The sequence below is a fragment of the Triturus cristatus genome, chromosome 5_2 (assembly GCF_964204655.1).
Source record: "Triturus cristatus chromosome 5_2, aTriCri1.1, whole genome shotgun sequence".
NCBI classification, from domain to species: Eukaryota; Metazoa; Chordata; class Amphibia; order Caudata; family Salamandridae; genus Triturus; species Triturus cristatus.
Genome location: NC_140588.1, coordinates 774,885,617 through 774,907,299, shown reverse-complemented (window position 1 = coordinate 774,907,299; position 21,683 = coordinate 774,885,617). Strand labels below are relative to the sequence as shown.

At 46.0% G+C, this 21,683-nt stretch overlaps 1 protein-coding gene across 3 annotated transcripts in view; it reads right to left on the bottom strand.

The window, feature by feature from the left end:
• The window catches only part of DOCK11 (dedicator of cytokinesis 11), a 1,169,031-nt gene extending 1,147,691 nt beyond the window's left edge, over positions 1–21,340 (bottom strand). For 2 of the 3 annotated variants that reach the window (XM_085607886.1, XM_085607887.1), the window contains exon 1: positions 20,991–21,340. In XM_085607886.1, the coding sequence (XP_085464012.1) occupies positions 20,991–21,311 (321 nt within the window). In that variant the 5' untranslated portion in view covers positions 21,312–21,340. The remainder of the gene's footprint in view (positions 1–20,990) is intronic. The other variant, XM_085607888.1, reaches the window with a different exon arrangement.
• Positions 21,341–21,683: the final 343 nt, after the last annotated feature.

Here is a 21,683-nt window from a genome sequence, read left to right as displayed (position 1 = left end):
GCATCAGACAGTCTCTTGGCGAGGAGCCGATATCACACAGTGGCAGGGAAAACGAGCTGAAAACTACTGTAAACAGTGTTTTTTCCAGCACGTTTTCCGAGGCTTTGAACTGCTGGCGTCCATCAAGGGGTGCAACAACACCCCAGGCGATCGGCACCAGCCTTAGCAAGCTTTTTTTGGGGCGTGGGTGGGAGGATGCGGTTAGGGGCGGCGTGGGGTTCAAAAGTGCCTCCTAGGTACTTCATGGCATGAGACCCCGCCCCCTTCATGGCCCCACCCCCTCCACACACGGTGAGATTTGTTTTTCAAGTTGCCAGTTGGGATGAGGACCTTATAGTTTTCCAATGAAGCGCTCAAATGCATCCATCGTAGTCTTGATTTGTGACTTCTTCTCCAAGCACACCATACACTAGCACAGGATGGAGCACGGAATGCATGGTATTGGCTGGCCAAGAGAGCCAGATCCAGGGCTCATCACCTCGGTTTGAATCCCGAAAAGGAGAAATGAAAACTGGAGAAGACTACATGCAAAAGAGGCTTGCCACGAATAACATGTACATAGCATACGTTCATTTTTTACCCAAAAATATTTTATAAAAAGTAAGAATATATGAAATCTAAAATAGATTGAGATGCGACAGACAATAATAACAACTTGTGGTGTCTCAAAAATATAAGGGTTTATTGAGAATATGAAGGCACAGTTCCTAAAATATCCATCAATAAGTGGTTCGAAATGCAAAATTAATTGACAGTGTTAGTTTGCTTTATACTCGAGACCCGCTTGGACAGCAATTAATAAACATGTGTGGGTATAATTGTTAGTTATCTCTCCACGGCACTTGCACTGTTTGTGTCCTGGAAATGGTGCACAAAATCACCAATTCTCTCCATTGCCATATATTAGGAGATCTGTGGGTGTTAGTATGCACGTCTTATCAATTCATTTTTATAATATATTGTTTTAATATTCTTTCCCCCTTTTTTCTTCGGAGAGAACGGCTCTCATAATATAGTATGTACAGTGCTTGAAAATGTACTAATGGCACATCCCTGTGGCAATAGCTGTGTCCCTCCCTTCTGATGTGAGTATATGTTAATAACACTTTATAGATGGTGGAATGTTTAACTTTGTTAATCTAATTCAAATGCTCTGGAATTAGAGGACTGCAGTAACTAATCAATGGGGACATCAGAACAGGAAGCGGATGTGGCTTTAAAAGTAAAGGTTATACGAGAAATTACTTTACCTTGAAAAAAGCTCCCAGGATATGAGTCGGAGCGCATGTGGCTACCATGAAATTATTGTTTAAAAGTATCTTTTCTTTCCCCTATAAAACGCAATGTCATTTTTGTTTCCTAATTATCCCTGGGTTCTGGTCTTTTTTGTTTGGCACCCTCTATAAAAACAAAAAAATGAATTACCCGACCCTGTGAGTTTCCTCCCAGGATGAGGTTGGTCATTCTTTCTGTTTTTTCTATCAGGCACCATAAGGTTTTTACCAACAGTGATGGACAGAAAAACAAAGGTTTAGGCTATCCTCTCTAGGTGGGCGAACTGTCTGATGCCCTTACTCCAACAGCCTCAGCTCCATCGGGCCATTCAGTCAATCAGTTCCTTCTTGTAGAGTGCGCCTTGTCACCCTGTGAGGTCTCCAGGCGCTGGGGTTCTACGAGCCTCGGTCGAAGAGCCTTGTCTTGAGCTTCATCCTGAAATCTTCAAGCGATGGGGAGGTGCGTAGGTGGAGGTCGTTCCAGGACTTGGCAGCGAGGTAGGAGAAGGAGCGACATTGGAGTAAGCTTTCTGACTGTGGAGCCAGTGGGGGCACTGCCATTGGAAAAATGACAGCATAGGTGGACTGTTGCTTTGGTAGGCAGAGTGCTCTGCGACATTTATAACAGAGTATGCTGCCCAAGAAACTCAAAATCAGGCCCTATATCCGCTTTGATACAAATCTACGGGAATCCTCATGGACTGTATAAATGGTCCAAAGAGCCTTCTTAATCCATAACATTAGTTCTGGAGTGACCCTCCTCTGTGACTCCTCCGTCTGTCCTCAGGAAGATTCAGCTATGAGGTAGTCACTTCCAGACTTGAGGTGCATGGGCTCCAAATAGCACCCGTCAGGCAATGCAGCAGACAGGGCTCCACTCAGCATAGGATTCACAGAAGAAGAAAAGCTTCAAAGACCTTGGTAATAGGTCTCAGTCTATCAGAGAGGCTTCTTTTTACAAGAATTGTGCAAAGTAGGAGGGTTCACCTTGGCATTTCAGGCAGTCAAGCTAGGATCCTATTGGAGTGTATCCATAAACAGATTCCAAGCAGCCAATAATGTCACTCACAACTCCATTCAAGAGAGTATGATGTGTCAAATGCCTGTGAGAGTTGACTTAAGGAAGGGGAGCTCTTTCTGTATAATGTTCCATGGGCCATTATGGCAAGAGAGTTCTACCTGGGCCAGTATGCCTGCCCCTAAAGGTTCAAAATTATCACACATTGGAGCTGAGGTGTAGCTACCATTGGTGCAGCAGGTGTAGTGGCACTGGGCCCCGAGCCCTGAGGAGATCATTGAACCATGATATTTGCTTTATTATACTACCCAAACAGCGGTCAAAGGGGCCAATTTCCCTGTTTGCACCAGGTCGCATGGCATCAGTGCTACTCTACTGCATTGTAGGAGAACACGTAAGAAAACATGCCTGATCTTCCACTCATTTTGTGGTGCCAGAGGGTCCTTGAAAGGCTCGCTAGGATAAAAGAAGGGTGCAGCTGCATATCCTACCATCTGGGCAGGGGCTTACCTGCCTTAGACTAGGGATGTGGAGATGCTGTTGAGAGCAGGGAGGCAGATGTGTTGCATAGGAGTACATTTGCATTTCTTAATTAAATTCACTTTCTAAACACTAACATGATATATGTTTTATTCAGGGACTAGGTAAATGGTAAACAGTTTAACTACTCAAATGAATGCTTTGAATTAATAGATTCTAATTCTGTTCTTACTTTTAGGATTTCCCAAATCTATAATCGTTATAAAAGCCAAGACTGTGCCCACCTCTTTACAAAAGTTAAACATTATTTGGAATATTAACTTAGATGAGGCCTGTTTGGTGTTCTTAAACCAGCATTAGTGCACACTAGCCAATATATACTTGACAAGGCACCGCGGACCATGTACATAAGCAGTAAATTCACAGTTCACTGGTTATTATTATTTCACACCTCACAGTGGCAGGCACGCTTTGTGTCAAACGTCAGTCCAGTCCCTTCTTAATAGGGACTTCAGTGGTGGGGAAGGTTAAGCCGGGGCCTGTACAGCATGTCATGGGAGAGTGAAGAACAAACACAAAGGCTCAAAAATAAAACAGGAATTGGAAAAGCCAATAGGTCTGGGTTTAATGTGCTAACGCATACAATGCCAACTTGCTCACAGTAATTGCTGATTGTTTGAAGAGATAGTGTTTATGTATGGCAGAACATCAGTTTACTTTAATACTCATAAACTGCGATTTAGCACTAGGGTTTAAAAACAATTAAGGTGTGCTGTTGAATTAGGCAATACCCAAACATTTACCAAAATTATATCTTGAGGATTACAAAATGTGTTGACAGGTTACGAAAGCTACATTCTTTCCTAGGAACAGGCAGTAATGAGGCAGAATTCACTGTGTTTGATGATGCCTGGAAGATACAATTCTCAGAATCTGATGATGGGTAACAGGGATGGGGAAAAGGCTATTCCCTTTGGGAATGGAAAGGGCCAATGACAGAATGATAAGCAGATTATTAAGCAGACGTTTAGAGTCCTTTGTGCGCCATTTTCAAGAAAGGTGAGAAAACTGCTGTTTGAGTCGTTCACTCAAAATTTGTTACGTCAGGCTCGCTCTTGTGGACAGTTTTCAGAAGCAACAGGGTATGGGCACACCAATCAACTAAAAGCTATGTGTCAAGACAAATCAGAGAGGAAGACAAATAACACAAAATATGCAGCTTAACAACAAAGGACTCCCATAAATTCAGATGACATTGGACATGTAAGGACAAATCGGGAGGAAATTGCTTCAGACAGACTTTAAAGGTTTTGTTAATCTGGTTTGTGAGTGGCTCAAGCCAAATAGATTGCAAATACTGGAATGGGTGACAGCTTAAACACAGAAACAGCGTGAGAGAGTGGGAACTCAAATGTAGGTTGCCCAAATACAATACGGCCACACAACATTGATACAAGGGATACAATCTTCAGTGGCCTCCAGGCACTTCTAGGTGAGAAATCTGATGCACAGTTACAACCACTGTTGTTCGGTAACCTTTGGGTGCCGATTGCTGAGGGTCTTTGAATATCATGGTTGGGCAGGAAACGGTTCCTCCTTTGCGAGTCATTGGGGTAGGTACGGCACTGGAGTTACGGGTTTTAGCTTTTAGATACTGTGTGTGGTACATCACAAATCAATTTTCAAAGCCACTCCCAACGTCTCTTCCCCCCACTAATGCGCAGCATCCCTTTCTTTGGTCGTGGTTCAAGCTGTCTTTCCTAGAGTGGGGTCACGACCTGCAAGAGTCACCTGGGGATATTTTTTCTTGATTACGTGATAGGAAAAATGCAACCAATTATCCCTCATTCAGGAGAGCATGCGGGTTTCTCTGCCTTATTACCCCACACATACCTGCTCCTCTACCTTGTCATATGCTGTAATAGTGAACTGCTTGAGCTGCACAGAGCAGCTCAAATCTACATCCTATACAACCTTTATCCACGGACAAGAAGTAGATACATGGTCCCATGGAGCATGTTTCACATAGAGCACCAGCACAGGACTGTGTGTCAATCCTGCAGGCTCTAACTTCCATGGCACCATTTTCAAGGTTATCTTCTATCTACAGCAGTGGTTTTTAAGCGTCTGACTTTATTAGAATCCAGGGATTCGCTCTGAATCATTATATCAAACAAATGCACAACTGTTTAAATATTGTATTTAAATTACAAATATTGTTTTTAAAGCAAACTTTTTTTGTAAATAGGAAGGTTGGAGCATTTCCAAATTCAATTGAGGCCATCCATTTCACATATTATATTTAATGCACTTGCACTGCTCCCACAAATCAATCTGTGGATACCAATTACGTTTTTAGCCTTCAGTTTCAATTTTGTTCACATTTACAGAATGTTTTACATTTTTCATTTTTACATTTTACTTCTTTATTTGTATACACTTCATTAATCTGTTATATTATTTTATTTTCTAACCAGTCACAGACTCCCTGGGTAGGTGTCGCAGACTTAAGGAGTTCCCGGACGACAGGTGAAGAACCGCTGATCTACACCATGATCTTTTCAGCTTCAGTCACGATATCATGGTCTGGGTGTGAGTCTTCTCTACACCAGCATGAGGAGTCCAGGAGCATCGCTGTGCTGGTGGGCAGGGCCATGAACATCTGAGACCATTACCCAGAATCAAGAAAGTGGAAGTGGGAGAGGCCACACATGCATGCACATCCCGAGCGCCTCCCTCTTCTAAAGCATCCTCCAGCTCACCGAAAACTCTTATTCTATAGTGAATGTATAGTCCCGAGGGTAAGTGGACCTCCCAGAGTTATGTTTAAAAAATGATATTATACCTAATTCGACCTCCCCATTTAGCATCCTATAGTTCAATGGGGTGAATCTAAGATTTTATTTCGTAGGAGGACTATAATAGTTACAAATGTAGGTTTAGTGTCCTCACAGCCTCATCGAATGCAGCTGACGGGGTCAGTACTGTTTGGTCCAAACAATTAGCCGTTCATGTCCCGGCTGTGTATTATGCATTCTTTAGAATATCTTTGTCCTAAATGCGCGAGTATCGCCTCATTCTTTCTCGCTGCACTCTAATTGTTTTTAAAGCTTAGTGGTAAGTACAGACCTAGAACTCTGGCCGTCAATTGAATTGCGCCTTGTCTTGTGTTTTACTGAAAGAGCCTTACTGGTCATTAGCTCTGCACAAAAGGCCACAAGGCTAAAAGCATGGAGACAAGGAGAGTTTGCAGGTTGCATTTGTTGACAAAACAGGAAGTGACCACCTCCCAAATGTTGTGGTCTATAAATGGCAAAGGAAAATATCAGCAGCGAAAGAATGTTCAGCCCCGCGAGCGGGACAAGAAGCCTGACGCCGTAAATGGACAGAATGTAATATTGGAAAGATGAATGTGAATCCGAGGCGAGGCTGAGGAACCGGGAGAACTGCCGTTTAGGGAGCAGCGGCAGACTGCGAGCTCGTGCCACTAGAAATGCTTTATCAGGTATCCTTGCAAAGGGGGTCACGCAGGATTACCAGCGGAGGTCTGGCAGGGAAAGCGAGACAAGCCCCAGATGGATCGATCAAACGCTGCATTTTACGGGAACAGCAGTGCCCCGCACACTTGTACTTACTACCAATCGACGTCCTTCAAAGCTCTTGGTGGGGCGCCCTCAAACATGCTTTTGCTGTAAAGACTTTACTCCTGCTTTCAGTCAAAATGTATTTCCAGAACAGTCCCTTACCTCCCACCATTACCGTGCTGGTCTGAGTTAATGAGATGGTAATGGAGAATAACAAGCATGCCCAGGCTAGCCGTACCTGTTTCTGAAGGCCTGTGCCCATCACCAGGCCATTTTGCAGTAACAGATTCTGCCTGAGTTTGGCGACTGGCACTCTGCCCTTGGTTCCCCACACCTGATCATTCCAAGGCACTCGTAATCAGGCGCCATGGGAGCCTGTTTTAGTGGAGCTGTGGGAGGGGGAAGAGGTGGTAGGGATAAAAGCAGAGATGGTAGTTTGCTGGGGGGGGGCATAAGATGAATAGTAGGTAGGGGTGCTCAACGGCGAAGTAGAGGCGCAAGAATGAGGTGATAGGGTGGAGTGTAGGAGATCGACACATTTAGAGTGTTAAGAGGAAGAGGTATGATAGTGGTGAGAGGAGGCCAGATGGGGAGGAGAGCTGAAGCACCGGATAAGTGTGAGAGGAGGCAGAGGGGGGCTTTGGAAGACGAAGCGTTGGATAGATTTGAGCCAGGAGAAGAGCAGAAGAGAAAGAATGGAAGAAGGCCGAGTGTGTGGGTCTAAGTTGTCTCCTAATTCAGGTATTAATTAAAAAGAAAAGTTATCAGTTTTTTGCAAAATGTCAATGTGTCATCTAGGCATCTCATTTTGACTAGGAGTGAGTCGGGAGAATGTCTTAGCTCTCATGCATACATCTCGTAGTCTTATACACACTTCTCGTACATTATGAATCAATGTTGAACCAGCAGGTACATGTGCCCCTGGATGCCTTCGAACATGTTCACAACATTCACTATGTAGATTTTTTCAAATGATTCAGCAATATAAGCCATGTGATTTGCCACTGAAAGCACAGGTATCATTTGCTGTTATCATCAGCATCTTCTCTTAAATATTTTGTGATATCAATCCTGTTTAATTTTAGTCTGTTTTGATATGGCTCTTTTAAATCCTAATAACCTGTGCGCTTTAAATGGGCCGGTACTGAGTACCGGTACTTTTTTATTTTGAGCGGGACAGCACCGGCCCATTTAAAACATGCAGGTGCTCTGGTACAGAGGTCCTGCACTTCTCTTTTTTCCATTTCAAGCACTGCTAATAGCCATACCCATTTGTCCAGACACTTCTGGCCCATTTGCTTGCAATGATAAGGCCGAGGGGAAATTATTTTTTGGTCGTTGGCATTTACCTTTTTGTCCAAAATATATATGCATTTTTTGCACTGGGCTCACTGCGTAGAAAGTTAAAACTGAATTGTTCTATTCTGTAAAATATATTCAGCGGTATCTGCTTTTCGTAACTTGCTTCCCTCTTACCAGTGGCTAATTCTTACTATTATAAAATATTTATTTTACAGTGCTTTATAACAGAAGCAAAAGTTACATAAAAGCAACATTTCTTGTTATTATCCGAGTGTTCCTGTGCAGGCCTGGTATTTCAGCACTTGGACTCATACACACTTTTGGTAATGCACCTCAGCTGCTGTTATTTCAGCATTTATCCTCATCCTAGTCTCCTGAATATGTAAGATAAGTATGTGAGTTACGCCCTTGCTGTTGGCACCTGTGTGTAACCTGTATGCCAGAGTTTGCAGCCTTTTACTTTGCTAACGTTATTACAAGGAATACTATTGAATTTGGTGTTGCTAGAAATTGTCATTCACAGCACTGGGTTCGACACACAACTCTGAGTGCCACAGCAACCCAGCCCTTTCTGCTGCACTGCAAGCTACAATTTTATTGACACGTACTGTGTCATGGAAGCTGTGCAGTAACGTGATGTCCCATTATCATCACACCTAGCAAAACTCCGGCAAAATAAAGCACTCACCTGCAGAACTGCGAGTCTGTGACAAGACTCAGGGACAACATCGACAAGTTACACCCACCCAAGGCTATTCAGGACCGGACTGGGAACCCAAAGCAGCCCTGGCAATTTTTTCAGACCGGCTCGTAGGGGGGGGGGGGGGGTTGTTTAAAACTGCTTAAAACCGGCCCCCAGCACTGCTGCTTTTGTTACTGGGTGCCGATATTGCAGCATTGCTGCAAGAGCACCCCCCAGTAACAAAACCAGGGCTGGACTGGCCCTAGCGGGCACCGGACACTTCCTCGGTGGGCCGTCAGGGTGGGGACCGTTTTTGGACCCCTTAGTGGCCGTTTTTGTTACAGGGCTGTTTTTGCAGCATAGCATGTAAAAAATCGGCCGAAACCGGCCCTGGCAAATGCCTCGCCCGCACCCCCAACCCCCCGGGGGGGCCAGCCGAACACTTTGCCAGGGCCAGTTTTGGTTCCCAGTCTGGCCCTGAACAAAACCGGCTCTCACCGCTCTAAAACCGCCCCCACCTTTCCAGCCTCTGGTGCAAACGCCCGATGCCTGCTACGGCCCATCTGGCCCTGTGGCTATTACATACCCCGGTTCAGTTTATTCATGAAATAATAGAGTAAATACATGCTCTTACATGTCTTTGTTAATTGGCCCAAAGACATCTTAAATGACAATAAACAGGGAATATTCATATAAGATTAATACAAATATAAAGGACTTGCCCTTTTTACACTCTTACTAACAGAGAGTTGGGTATCTCGGGCTGATTCACAAAGGCATATAAGAGTATGTAAAAGAGTAATCCGGTAGTACTACGTCCTGCACTCATAAATTCTTTAGTGAATCGGACCCATGATGTTGTTTTTTTAACATTCCATTTAAAGTATTTCCCCTCAAATGTCTCCCTTTCTAACTCCACACCCACTGTGAAATCAATGGTAATGGGTAGCTCTTAACTACTTCAGCCGTAGGAGTGTGGAAAATATATTAAAAAACGTTTGTGGGTAACCACCTCAATGAGACTGAGTCAACGTTACCTCATGAGCATGTTTTTCCCCATTAGCCCTCTGACGCATACCAGACAACACTTACTAGTGTAACTTAAATTAAAAGCCATGACTGCATTGCCTACTTTTATTTATATTTATTTATGTGTGATTTTATATCGCGAGAGTAAGAACCGAAATAGCTGAGAACTTTGCATAGGAACAATTACTACTTCATATTAGCAGTTTCCAAAATATTAGTTACATACTCATGACTGAGCTGATTACATTGGTCTACATTTCCTGAATCTATCTGTTTATGCTATGAGAAACAAGTGTTAATTATGTTGCTGCAATTTGCAAACTTTTACAGATGTAAGACAGATTTACTCAGGGTCGGACTTTCCTTTAGGGACGTAAGGCAGTGTTTGATGTTCTGGTCTGACAGGTGAGTGTGTGGGACGGTTTTTTGGCTCTTTTGTGGGCCTATTTTATGGTCTACTGAGCCTTATATTGAAAAATCATTGCCTGCTGCAAGCTCAAAGCCATGCTGTCTTCCATATCATTGCAAGTCACTTATACAGAGTGGATTTACAAGTTCTAAACTGCCTTAATTTGCACAAATGGATCTTTTTTAAAGCTATCTAATTCACTAATGAGGACACTTCTATGTTGGTCTGACCCTGGATTTACTCCTTGAATAATGGCATGTACCTCGGATCATGTCTGCCTGTACTCATTTCTTCGGCATCAACGGTACACCAGATAGAGCCCTCCATCCACACTTCATTTTTAGGTCGAGCCTGGGCAGCTCATACGCTGCTCTGCGACCCATGCTGTATTCGAGTATAGACTTGAAGCCCCGCCCACTCTCCGCCCATATGTGTCATTGGCTTGTGTCACTGTACTCTGTAAATGCTGGCTTCTGATTCGCTAATAGACTTCTTGTCCCTCCTTAGTACCGCCTTGCCTTCATTTGTAACCTCCCATGAGGACTGGCCCTTCTACTTCTGTTGTTACACAGTATGTCTTATTTAGTCTGTAAGAACTATTTTCTTTAATGAATTTCTCCTACTGCAGGCACGACATGCTTTCCTGAAGCATTCAGTGCGCCATGCCCGCTTTCACTTAACACGCAGCCTGGGATAATGGTGGCCGCTTCGTTGAAATTAAATAGGTCTCGCATTTACAACAGTTTGAGCTATTGGCACTGTTAATGACAATGCCTTTTATTTGTGTGTTAATTATCAAAACAGATAAAAGGCACTGTCATTTACAATGCCAATAACGTAAACTCTCGCAAATGCGAGACCTATTGCTTTGCAAATGCTTGTTAACTGCAGCCCACACTGCCATTCGTGTTTACTAAGAGAACGCAAAGAAAACCAGACGAGTTATGCATTAGATACTCACTGTTCTAAAGTTTTGGTAAAATAATCCATAGATCAATTCATTTGTTGTGGCCTAACAAACATGTTTTTGATTACTCAGATACTTAATGAAACCACTTGGAGTTTATTTGTTGCTTTATTCTTATCATTCGTCTATATACAACGCAACCACCTCATGATGAGGCAATCAGCAAACTCAACGAAAGCAAATTTAATGGCTTCCAAATCAGCAAGAGATGGGCAAAGAGAAGACAACCCAAAACCACTGATATACTTGCCTGAAGGACGCCAAGACAGAAGCTCCAGTTTACTAATAGAAAAGATCCCAAATTACAAGGGCCGACACTGGCATCTAAATGAATGCCACGCCGGTCAAGATCGGTCCTCCATCTGGTCACCCTTAATGTCAAAACATGTTGACAACCCCTAGCAGACTGGAATATACAATTGAGCTGGAGCACCTATATCTTTATTTATTTCTTAAAAAATCCTTTTCACTTTAGCTCCACCTTATATTCCATTATGGGAAATTATTTAAATCTAACAAGTGCCCCACGAGTACTGCATAAAACCTGGTGACGTTGTGAGACCCCCACCTCGAAGACCAAGTATATGAAAAACTTTGTTTCACTCGCTTTTAGATAATGTGATAGCCTTGAGTTTGATTAAAAAAACTTCCTACCTTTTTTTCAATATCCATAATATTCTGCTGTGAGTTAAAAATCTTGGCCCACATGTACAAAATATTTTTGCAGTCGCAAACAGTCGATCAGTCTATTTACGACCGCAAAAATGCTTTTACATATGTACTAAACACAAATTTCGATTTAGTAACAAGTTACAGAATCGCAATTTGTGTTTGCGATTCAGTATTTGGAAGGGGTGTGTTTAGGGCGTCCCTTCCAAATACCGAATCTGAATGGGATGTATAAATGCAATCGAATTATGGTTGCAAAATATCATAATTTGCCTACTCCTTGAAGGAGGTGATAACCCATTCGCAAATGGGAAGGAATCCTCAGGGGACTTCTTCTCCTTTTGAGAATAAAAAACAAATATTTTTAAGAGCAGGAAGAGGTCCCACAGACCACTGACTACTCTTAAAAAATGAAAAGAAAACCTTTCTTTTAAAAAAAGAAATGCATCCCATTTTTCTTTAAGGAAACGGGCTGCATCTAAAAGGAAAAAAAAGAAAAAAACGTTTATTTAAAAGCAATCACAGACATGGTGGTCTGCTGAACACCATGCCTATGAATTTTTCAATTCCCAATGTGTCGTAAACTGGGGCCTACACTCTCCAAGTTCATAAAGGACCACAAGACCTGGTTGTTCGATTAATAGCCCCCCACACACAGCACCTTGAGACCCTATTGGGTGAGTAGTTGCGCTTAACAAACCCATGATTCATTGATTGAGATCTACCTCATTAATATTCATGAAGTAGGTACGGAATTTGGGGCACCCACTGGACCCACCAGTAACCAGTGTCACTTGGGGAACTGACATTTGGAGTAAGAGTTCAATTCCATCTTTAATCCAAGATGTCTCTGAAATCATAAGGCGTTGAAAGCCGAGCCGTGCCAAGCAGTGAAGCAATAAGGTAAAATGGCCGCTACTAGTGGGACGCAATGTTATCACTAGGGAACTGGAATTATACAGGAGAGGTCTTTTCCTCATAATTATGGATTTGCCTTATTTGCCACATATCTTCACCAAAATAGCTTGTTTCTAGCTCAGACTGGTGAGAATTTAAATAGAAAAGAGTGCTAAAACCTGGATTAACGCAATGGCAGCCCTTTTGCTTAAAGAATTAGCCCATTGACCCCCCTACAAGATTTTGGGCGAACGTTACAGCCCTGATGATTAAGCATGCCATGTAAGCTTGTAAGTTTGTGGGTATGGGTTTGTCAACATTTTTCCAAGATTCCAGACATACCTATTCATTACTGGTGCCTTTTTGAGAAAGAGTCCCAGATGCTAACCAGCTAACAATTCACCAAGGTAGTCTTGTTATTTTGATTCTTGGATTAGGGAGGATGCTAGCCCGGTGTGCCCCAACCTCTCCTTCCCTTTTGTGTTTATTGGCAATATAGTCACACAACATCAAAGACAGTAAAAAGATCAGTGAGATACAGCCTCACCAAACATTCAGAACTGCAACCCCCTGCAGGTCCTCAACCCTTTTACAAAGCAGATATCATCAGTCAGTACTGGCCACCTGATTTGCAACAGCCTTATGAGTTCCCGGAGAGCTCCCTTTTTCAAAATCGCCTCAATATAGGCTTTATTTCTCTGGACTATTCTCCGTGTCTTCTTGGTTAGTCCTTCTTCAAACACAATGAATACAGTTCCCTCTTCTTCCAGGGAGGGCCACAGCAGAAAGTCCTCCTACAATGTCCTAGATTAGGTCCCAGCCTTGGAGAAACAATACATTCCAGAGATCTGCTCCTGGTCAGACATGTCTCTGCAATGATATAGCAAAGCTTCTCCAGAACTCCTGATATTTACAACTAAAGGGTCACAGTATTTCTCAAAAATCCAGAGGAACTAGCCAGAGCCATGGACAATCAAGTTATAGTGTCTGTTTTAAAAATTATAACCCCATGCAGCCAAAGTGGAAAAGATTTTGTCAGCTTTTCGTAGGTTATCACATAGGAGAGGAAGAGCGGCCATAAGTGAGAAGGAAGTGATAGCGCATCGAGAGATGCAAAGATCTACGAATAAACTTTCAGGCCCTCATTTCGAGGGTTGCAGCATTGCAGGTGCAAATTGTGCTCCTATCGTATACTAACAGTGTGGAGTAAGGGATTAAGCACATGCGCATTTTACACACCAGTCCAAGATTCAGTCTGAGGAATGGGGATAATTGCACGTTTTACCTTTAGCTCAGTGCACAATCTCAAAATATGTGCTATTTATGCCCACAACGTGCGTAAGGCTTTACCTGGTGAAAATACGGTTGGCAAAATTGCTTGGGGTGTGCAATGTGCACCTGCGTCACAATCCTGTTTTGGGCACAGACTTCTGTCTGAGCATGAACAGATGTTTGTGCAGCAGTACAGCCTATTCTGAAGGTCGTCCTATCCCACCAATATTTTGCATAAACGTACACAGCCCCCATTGATGATCACAAGGGCTGGTGTTAGGGTGGTGCGACCGGCGCAGTTGTCTCTGTATAGTGTGTGTGGATTGTTAAGTGATCTGACTCCCTGCACTGGTATGAGTAGTGTAAGGCGCTAGCTTAGTATATGGTGTACACTTATTTAAGTGAAGCACCTTGCACTAATCCAGACAACCCTTATGGTGATTTTAGTGGTCTTAGACAACCATAGAAAACTCTCTAAGGTGTACCTGTTAGTCCAGAAGGAGTGTTAAGCAACTTGTTTTACCAGATCTAATCATATAGTGTAGATTACATGAAAAAGAACTACACAGTGTATCTATAAAAATATGTCTATTTCTTATACAACATTTACTAACACATTGGTATATCGCCTACCTGGAGATATCAACACAAATACACACAATACTTCAATTGTAAACAGGTAAATAAGCACAAAACACAGTGGTCTCCAGGGGAGACCACATCATATACTAAGAAAGTGGAATGCGAACTGCGACCGAAGTCAGGACTTGGACCAGAAGACTCTGAAGAGCTGGACACACAAGTAACCACCCATGGTAAGTACCCAGGAACCCCACAGAGGCTGTGTGCAGAGTGGAAACACAGCTGCGTACTGAATAGAAGTCAACGGAAAAGTTGTGGTTGCTGTTTTGGAGAAGAAGGACCCTTCCCAGTGGTCTCTGAAGAAACCCCGTGGAAGACAAAAGGTTGGAGAGTCACCCCACCTGTGGATACCCCAGGAACCAGGATACCTACACCAGGGAAGCCGGGTGCATAGGTGCGAAATGACGTCTGAAACAGCCTTAGACCACAATGGACGACCGCAGTAAAGATGCCGCTGGTTAAGACTGTGCAAGAGTTTGGTGGAATACAAGGGTGTATTCTTGAAGAAAAGAACCTGCAAGCATGGGGTACAGAGTCTATGCCCCTCTGAGGTGACCCGGAGGCACAAAAGAGCAATGCCCACCGATGACAGAAGATGCAGGAGTGATGATGGTGACCTTGTCACTGCGGCTGTGAGAACCAGGCAACGCTGAGGAAGACCATGATCCATTCATGAGCTGTCCCACGTCGGAAGTCGAGAACCATGGGGTCGGTGTCTGGCAGGAGCACCAACAAGTCTTGGCAGCAGCAACAGATGTGAAAAACGATGAAGGAGCAACGTTGGGACCAGCAAGGTCCAAGGGACTCACCAAGTGCAGGACAGTCAGAGCAGGCCCCAAACAAGCAGGGGAGCCCCCTGAAGCAAGATAAGACCCTCGAGAGCACTCACAGGCCGAAGGACCAGGAGTTGCAAGAGGACCTTGAGCAGCTCACCAAAGATGAAGACCCACGGTGCAGAGGATGCGGTTAGGATGAAGATCTTGGCAGGAGGAGATGCTGGAGCTTCTTGATGCCCGAAGATCCCCGGAGTGCAAAGCCAACAAGCCTTGGCAGCGGCAAGTTGACGCAGTGCACAGGGGTTTGGTAGCAACTGTTCCAACGAGGGATACTGGCCTCAAAATTACAGAGAGGACAGGTCAGGTCTCCAGTGAGTTGCAGAACCACCACCTGTGTTACTTAGCCTTTCAAAGTCTGTGGGACGTCAGGAGCAGTAGACCGGTCAGCTTTGTTGCGGTGCCTGCAGGTGCAGGGGAGTGACTCCTTCACCCCAAGGGAGATTACTTTGGGTCTACTTGATGGCCACACGTCTGTTGAAGATCCTGGAAGCACAGACACAGACAACGAAGTAGGCTTGCAGAACAGTGAGATCAAGAGCAGCAGGAGTCTTCCTTGATGCAGTCTCGGTTCCAGGCAAAGTCCAGCGAAGTCCAAGTGTCCAGACGGTTGAAGAGTGACGTTGTTTCGGGCTTGAGTCTTGCCCCATAACGAATCTGAGGACCCACCCACAGGTAAGCCCACTTATACCCTAAGAAAGGGGTTAGGACAACTCAGGTCTCCCTCCCAGAGGAGGGACTGGACAGAGGGGAGGATACTCCCATGTCCTTCGTCCAGTTTCACGCCAGAGCTAGAGCCAAGGGCTCCCAGAACTGGTTCTAACTAGAGTATGCAAGGAGGGCACCAAATGTGCCCTTTAAAGCAGTCTGGTGGGGCTGGCAAGCACCCCCACCCCATCCCAATATACTAAGTCCTGTCTGGGAGGTGGTCACCCCTCCGTGTGACAGGAAACCTATAGTTCTACCTTCCCCTGCTCAAGCTCAGCTCAGCAGCAGGATGGCAGAATCGTGCCTGGGGTCGGCAGCAACACTAGTTTGCCTCAAGATCCTGGAAGGCAGTTACTGGGGCTACTGGGGGCTTCCAGGAGGAGCCCCCCAGTGCTTGGAATCATACCTCCAACACTGGTAACTGTGTTGGGGTATGATTCCAACATGCTTGATACCAAACATGCCCAGGTTCGGCACAGCTACTATATAGTTAGCCATCACGTAATGACGCCATGTATCAAAATGACTGACCGCACTTACAAAGCTTGGAGAATAGACTCCAGGGTTTGTAGGGGGGTCCTGCTCATGCAGGGGCACCCTTACACTTATAACCCAGCACTCTGCCTTCAGATTTAAAGGCCTGCCTTAGGGGTGACTTATAGGTTTTAAGTGCAATGACCTCAGATATGAGAACACGTATATCTGCCGTAAGTGGTGCTAGAACCAGCTCATGCAGGCTGCAATGGCAGGCTTGTAGTCACAGTTTGAGTGTTCTTTCATGGGTGGCATAATACATGCTGCAACCCATGGGAGACCTCTGGTGTACTTATGCCCTGGGTACCTCGGTACCATATACTAGGGATTAATAGTGGGTACACCAGTAGCCAATTGTGGAAGTATAGAATTACTTACCATAGTCAACTTTATGGAGGAAGCACAGTGGCTGGGGTCCTGATTAGCAGAATCCCAGTCAGACTAGTCAGAAACACACTAACACCAGGCAAAAAGTGGGGGTAACCATGCTAGAAGGATCCTACCTTCCGACAAGTAGCATTATAAAACAAATTAAATGTGTGTGAGAGAGGGGGGCTATAGAAAGATATGGGGAACTGCTGGAGGGTGATATTGAGGGAATCCAAAGAGAAAGAGATCATTGAGGGGGCGCCAAAAAAGATTGTACCACCGGGTGCCACCATTGCTACAGCCAACCATGATCCTCTCTCCTTGCTTCTACTGATGTAATCTGCCACATCGAAACTGGAATGAATGCATGGCACAGTTCCTGAGAGCACAAGACTAATCCCAAAAACCGGCAATAACCCATAATCACTTCCAGAGCCGGCTTTAGCACTAGTGGCGCCTGGTGCGACAATCTTTTTTGGCACCGCATCACCCCACCCATGACCTCTTCCTCGAATTCCATCCACCAAAAGTGCCGCCTATGTCTCCATAGCCCCTCTCTCACATACATTTCATTTGTTTTAAAGCACTGGTAAAAGCTGACTTTACTAATAAGAATGTATATCTACCCAAACTAACCCTTTTCAGCAACATGAGGACTAGATAATGAAAGACTGGTTAAAAAAACACATAAACGTCCTAACTGTTTTACGCAGTTTGCATGCGGCTCTTTGATGACAGTTCGTAACATTCACTATTCTATATTAGGGTTGTACATTATGAACTGCGTTGACAAAAGGATGTCAGTGACAAAAGCAGTAATCCACGCCGCTATCCACATAAAATACAGATCTGCAGGGTACGAGTTATTTGCAGCAGGCATATTACCCTCTGTGCTACTTTATGGCAAGTGAAAACTGCCACTGGACACAACTGATCTCTCACTCTCCAGCTAGAACATTAATCAAAAGAGTTATCTTGACATTTGTAATGGTTGCCTGAAAACTGGACGCACAAGGAATGTTGCAGCAGGTGTTTTTAAATCATAAGTTATTGCTTCTAAACACAGCGCCCCTTCCTGAGGTCAGCGCCCCTCTCCCCAGGTCAGCGCTCGGTGCGGCCGCACCAGTCGCACTGCCCTGCAGCCGGCCATGATCACTTCTAGAACCACTAACAGGGGGTCCTGGGCTAGCTTGATGTTCTACACAGAGGTTTCAATGTCCATCAGTGGAAGTAAGTGCCATATAATGCAATAACAATACATGGAATGCGGGCTTTAATGCTATATTAATATTACATAGATTAATTATTTAAAAAATGATTCGAGGACTGTGAAATAAAATGATTCAAGCTGTATATTTAAAGCAATACGCGTTGCGACTGCTGTAGTGGTTTGGTAGAATTCATTCTGTCTCATAAATGAACTACCCAATCAGGTAGTTCATTTATGAGACAGAATTTAAAACTGCATGGCAACTCGATTGTGGAAATACATTTTAATATGTTTTGTGTACCTTTATATGCTCCGATAACCCGAAATACGCTAACATTGCAACTCCGTAAATTTGCAAGCTCGGTGAAATAAATGAAGCCTGCGTCTGAGCACGCGACCAGTCTTGCAGCGGGCACCAGATGGGGAAGTCCGGTTATCAAACGCGTGCGGAGGAAGCGATGCCTGCGACCGTCATAATGCTACGGCGTAACCCCAGCGCGAGGTTGTGATGTCCTTAGAAACGGTTGTAATTGTGCGAAGGTGCTTTTCATTGTTGCCATTGGAAGTGAGCAGTAAAATAAGAAAATCACTGGCTATGTATGGCGTGTACTGCAAAGTAGCTAACAACAATAACGCAATATGTGCAGGGGCACCGGGGTGGGAGGGCCTACAGCAGCCTAAGTATGTGTGCATGTGGGGTAGTGACGTAACACAAAATGACGAGGGCCCCTGTAGAACCTGATGAAAGCCCCCTATACCTCCCATGTCTCACAGACAGTAGGGGTCCTCTGAACAGAGCTCCGTCTAAGAACAAAGGGCTGGGGTGACGGACATACCCCCAGCAGCTGAAATGGGCACAGGGCACGCACGGCCCCCCTTCAGGCACTGCCTGAACAGACGTCACCGCTGACGTGCCCCTTCCTGCCAGTTCACGCGCACTTTACTGCAGTCGGTTATGAACCGGGGCGGATGTCATGTTATAGCTGCATGGTAAATCTGCCTCGCACACCTTACAGGTTTACCGTATGTTGGTTATTTGGAGATCAACTTTACAGTATTCGCAAAACAATGTGAATTTTGTCCAGCAAGGCCACAGTTGGTGACACCGTCGTGTGTGTGCAGTGAACCCGGGAACGTGTCAACGCAGCACATGAAGGCCTACTATGAAGCTGACGACAGGAAACACACCTAACCACCAGCGCGCGCCTCGCCTCGCCCTGACACACGGAAATCCCCTTCTGGTGAAAAGCACATAAAATCCCCCCACGCCCTCACTGGCAGTCCCACACTCGACATCTCAGGCATGAGACATGGGCACCACGAACAAATGTATCTGCTTGGGGGTCAGTGTTCATTGGTTCAGAGCAGCAGGTGTAGCGGTCCGAGGGGTCTTATGTACCTCAATGTTGGTTGGATTTCTCAACCTAAACAGAGGCAGAGACCACTTTCCTTTCAGGCATGAGGGCCCGTGGCGCCCTTTCTATATCGCTGTCGAGTTTCTTTACCACTGAATTGTCGGCCTTCTCATATGCCTACTTGACAGCGTCATTTTAGGAATTTCTGAACAACTTTAAAGTTATTACTCATTTTCCACTAATTCAGGCCCTCCTTAGTGGCGAGTTTATGAGAGTTGAGGTAAAGAGGTGAGGGGAGGAGGGTGGGGCGATAGAGAAAAAGAAGGGGTTTTCGGATTTGTGAGGTAGATAGAGAGATGAGACACAACAACGTAGAAGTAGAGAGACATAAAGTACAAAAAAGGGGAGAGGCAGAGAGAGGCACGGCAGACAGCAGGAGGTATGAGTAAATTAATGGAAGGTAGAGAAGTAGAAAGAGGAAAGTAAATAGGGTGCCGATGTAGGGAGAGAGTGAGTGATGTAGTGAGTGAGTGATAATGAAGCAAGAGATGAGTGAGGTACCGAAAGAGAGTGGGGAAATGGTGCGTAGGGCAAGGAAGAGGTAGTCAGAGAGAGGGGGAGAAGAAGAACGAGACAGAGGACTCAGAGAGAAAAAGACAGGGAGGGTGACGGTGAGAGAGTGAGGACAGGGAGAGAGGCAGAGAGAGTGTGAGTCTTGTCTTGCAGCTATCCCAATCGTTTTATCAAGGGTCCCATGGAAGGAGGGACCCAGGACAATTGCCCACTTTGCCCATGCAATAAAAAGTCTTTTATTTGCACGTCTGTTCACTGAGATTTTCTCTGGCTGCAGAATGTAACCCCTCATGCGGCCCTTCTACTCTACCCGGAAGGGGGTCAGCGTATGTGCACGTGGGTGCGCGGTGGCTGGATTGGAGAATTGACGGTTAATGGTGAGTAACGCGAGGGCCGTACTCAGATCGGTTTCATGAAAGAATGCTTCATGGGTGATTGTAGTTCACTGGTGGTTATATATGCCTGCGGCTCAATGGGCAGATTTTCTTTTTAAATAACAGTCTTGGTGCCTGTTGCTTGGCGGGTCCTGTGACGTGTCAACTTTAAAGTACATAGAACCCAGCACTAGAAGAAAGCGTCCGGAAGCAGGGCGTGGGATGCAGAGGCCCGACAGCAGTGGGAGGCTGCTCTGAAGCCTTCAGCCTCGGGAGGAAACGGCGCTGGGAGGAAGTCACCGGGGCTCCTGCGGTGCCTCCGCTCGGATGTCAGCGCGCTCTAGGGTGGGGCTTCCCCCAAACACCAGAGCTGCTGGTTATGACAGCGGGGGCAAGGGTTTGGCACGAAGACCCCTCCCAGAACACTCTGGGTGCGAGCAGAACTCAGGGGAGATACTTGGCAGTGCCCGTGTGCAGACTGCAGAGAGCCCCCAGGGGCTCAGCATCACTGCTACGAACAAAGCCTGGCACCGCCCTGAAACCACCGCCCTCCATCCCATCCCAACCCTGACAGCCACAAGTGCCCTAAACGCAGTCTGTGAAGACCCACGAGGGGCTGTGCGCCCTGCCACGGGTGATGTACCAGAACCGCTATCCCACCGTCTCCCCCCGCCCCCAGGGGATGGAAAGGAGCCCACCCCCCTTCCCACACACCCAGGATGATGCCTGGCGAAGCGTGACTCTACCCAGTAAGCAGGGGAGCTGCCCTGCATTTATCCCAACCCGCAGCTTCCCCGCACGGGACTCACCAGGATGACCGAGGTCCGCACCGCCTCCGAGACGCTCTGCCGCAGCTCGGCCGCCGTGCCCGGCTTGCTGAGGCGCTTGGTGAACTTCCTGACTTCGCACATGGTGCTGGCCGGCCGGGCTGGGCGAGTCTGGGGCCGCGGGGAGCTGGGGGCTCTCCGGCTCACGCTGCCTCCGTTGCTGTCTGCGCTTTGGCTCCGGCTGAGCAGGGGGCGGGAGGCGGAGGAGATCCGGGGGGAGAGGGCGAGGTCACGAGGGAGGAAGCGCGCATCGCTCAGGCAGAGCCCGCAGCAGGACCAGCACGGCGCGGGCAGCGGCATCATCTTGGGCAGCGCGCTCCGAGTGCGCCCACAGCACTCAGGACAGGGGCGGCTGCACACCGGACACCTGTGGCAGGGGGCATGTCCGAGCGGGAACCCAAGGCGCAGACTCCGCTGTGCCAGCCTAGCATCCCTGCCGTCATTCACGAGCCCTCAAGCTGTCTAACAAAGTGCACACCAGAAGCCACGGAGAAGAGACTGGTTAGAAACTTCGAAATGATGTTAGGTATAGGGTACACGCACCCTGCTGCGCTTTCAAAACGTGCGCTGCCGACACGTTCGATTGTAAGGCAGGTTAACTGTTGTAGTGGTAAAGTGTAGCACGTCCTGGCGCACCGATCAGAAGGGCGGGAGAGGAACAGGTGCACTGCACCT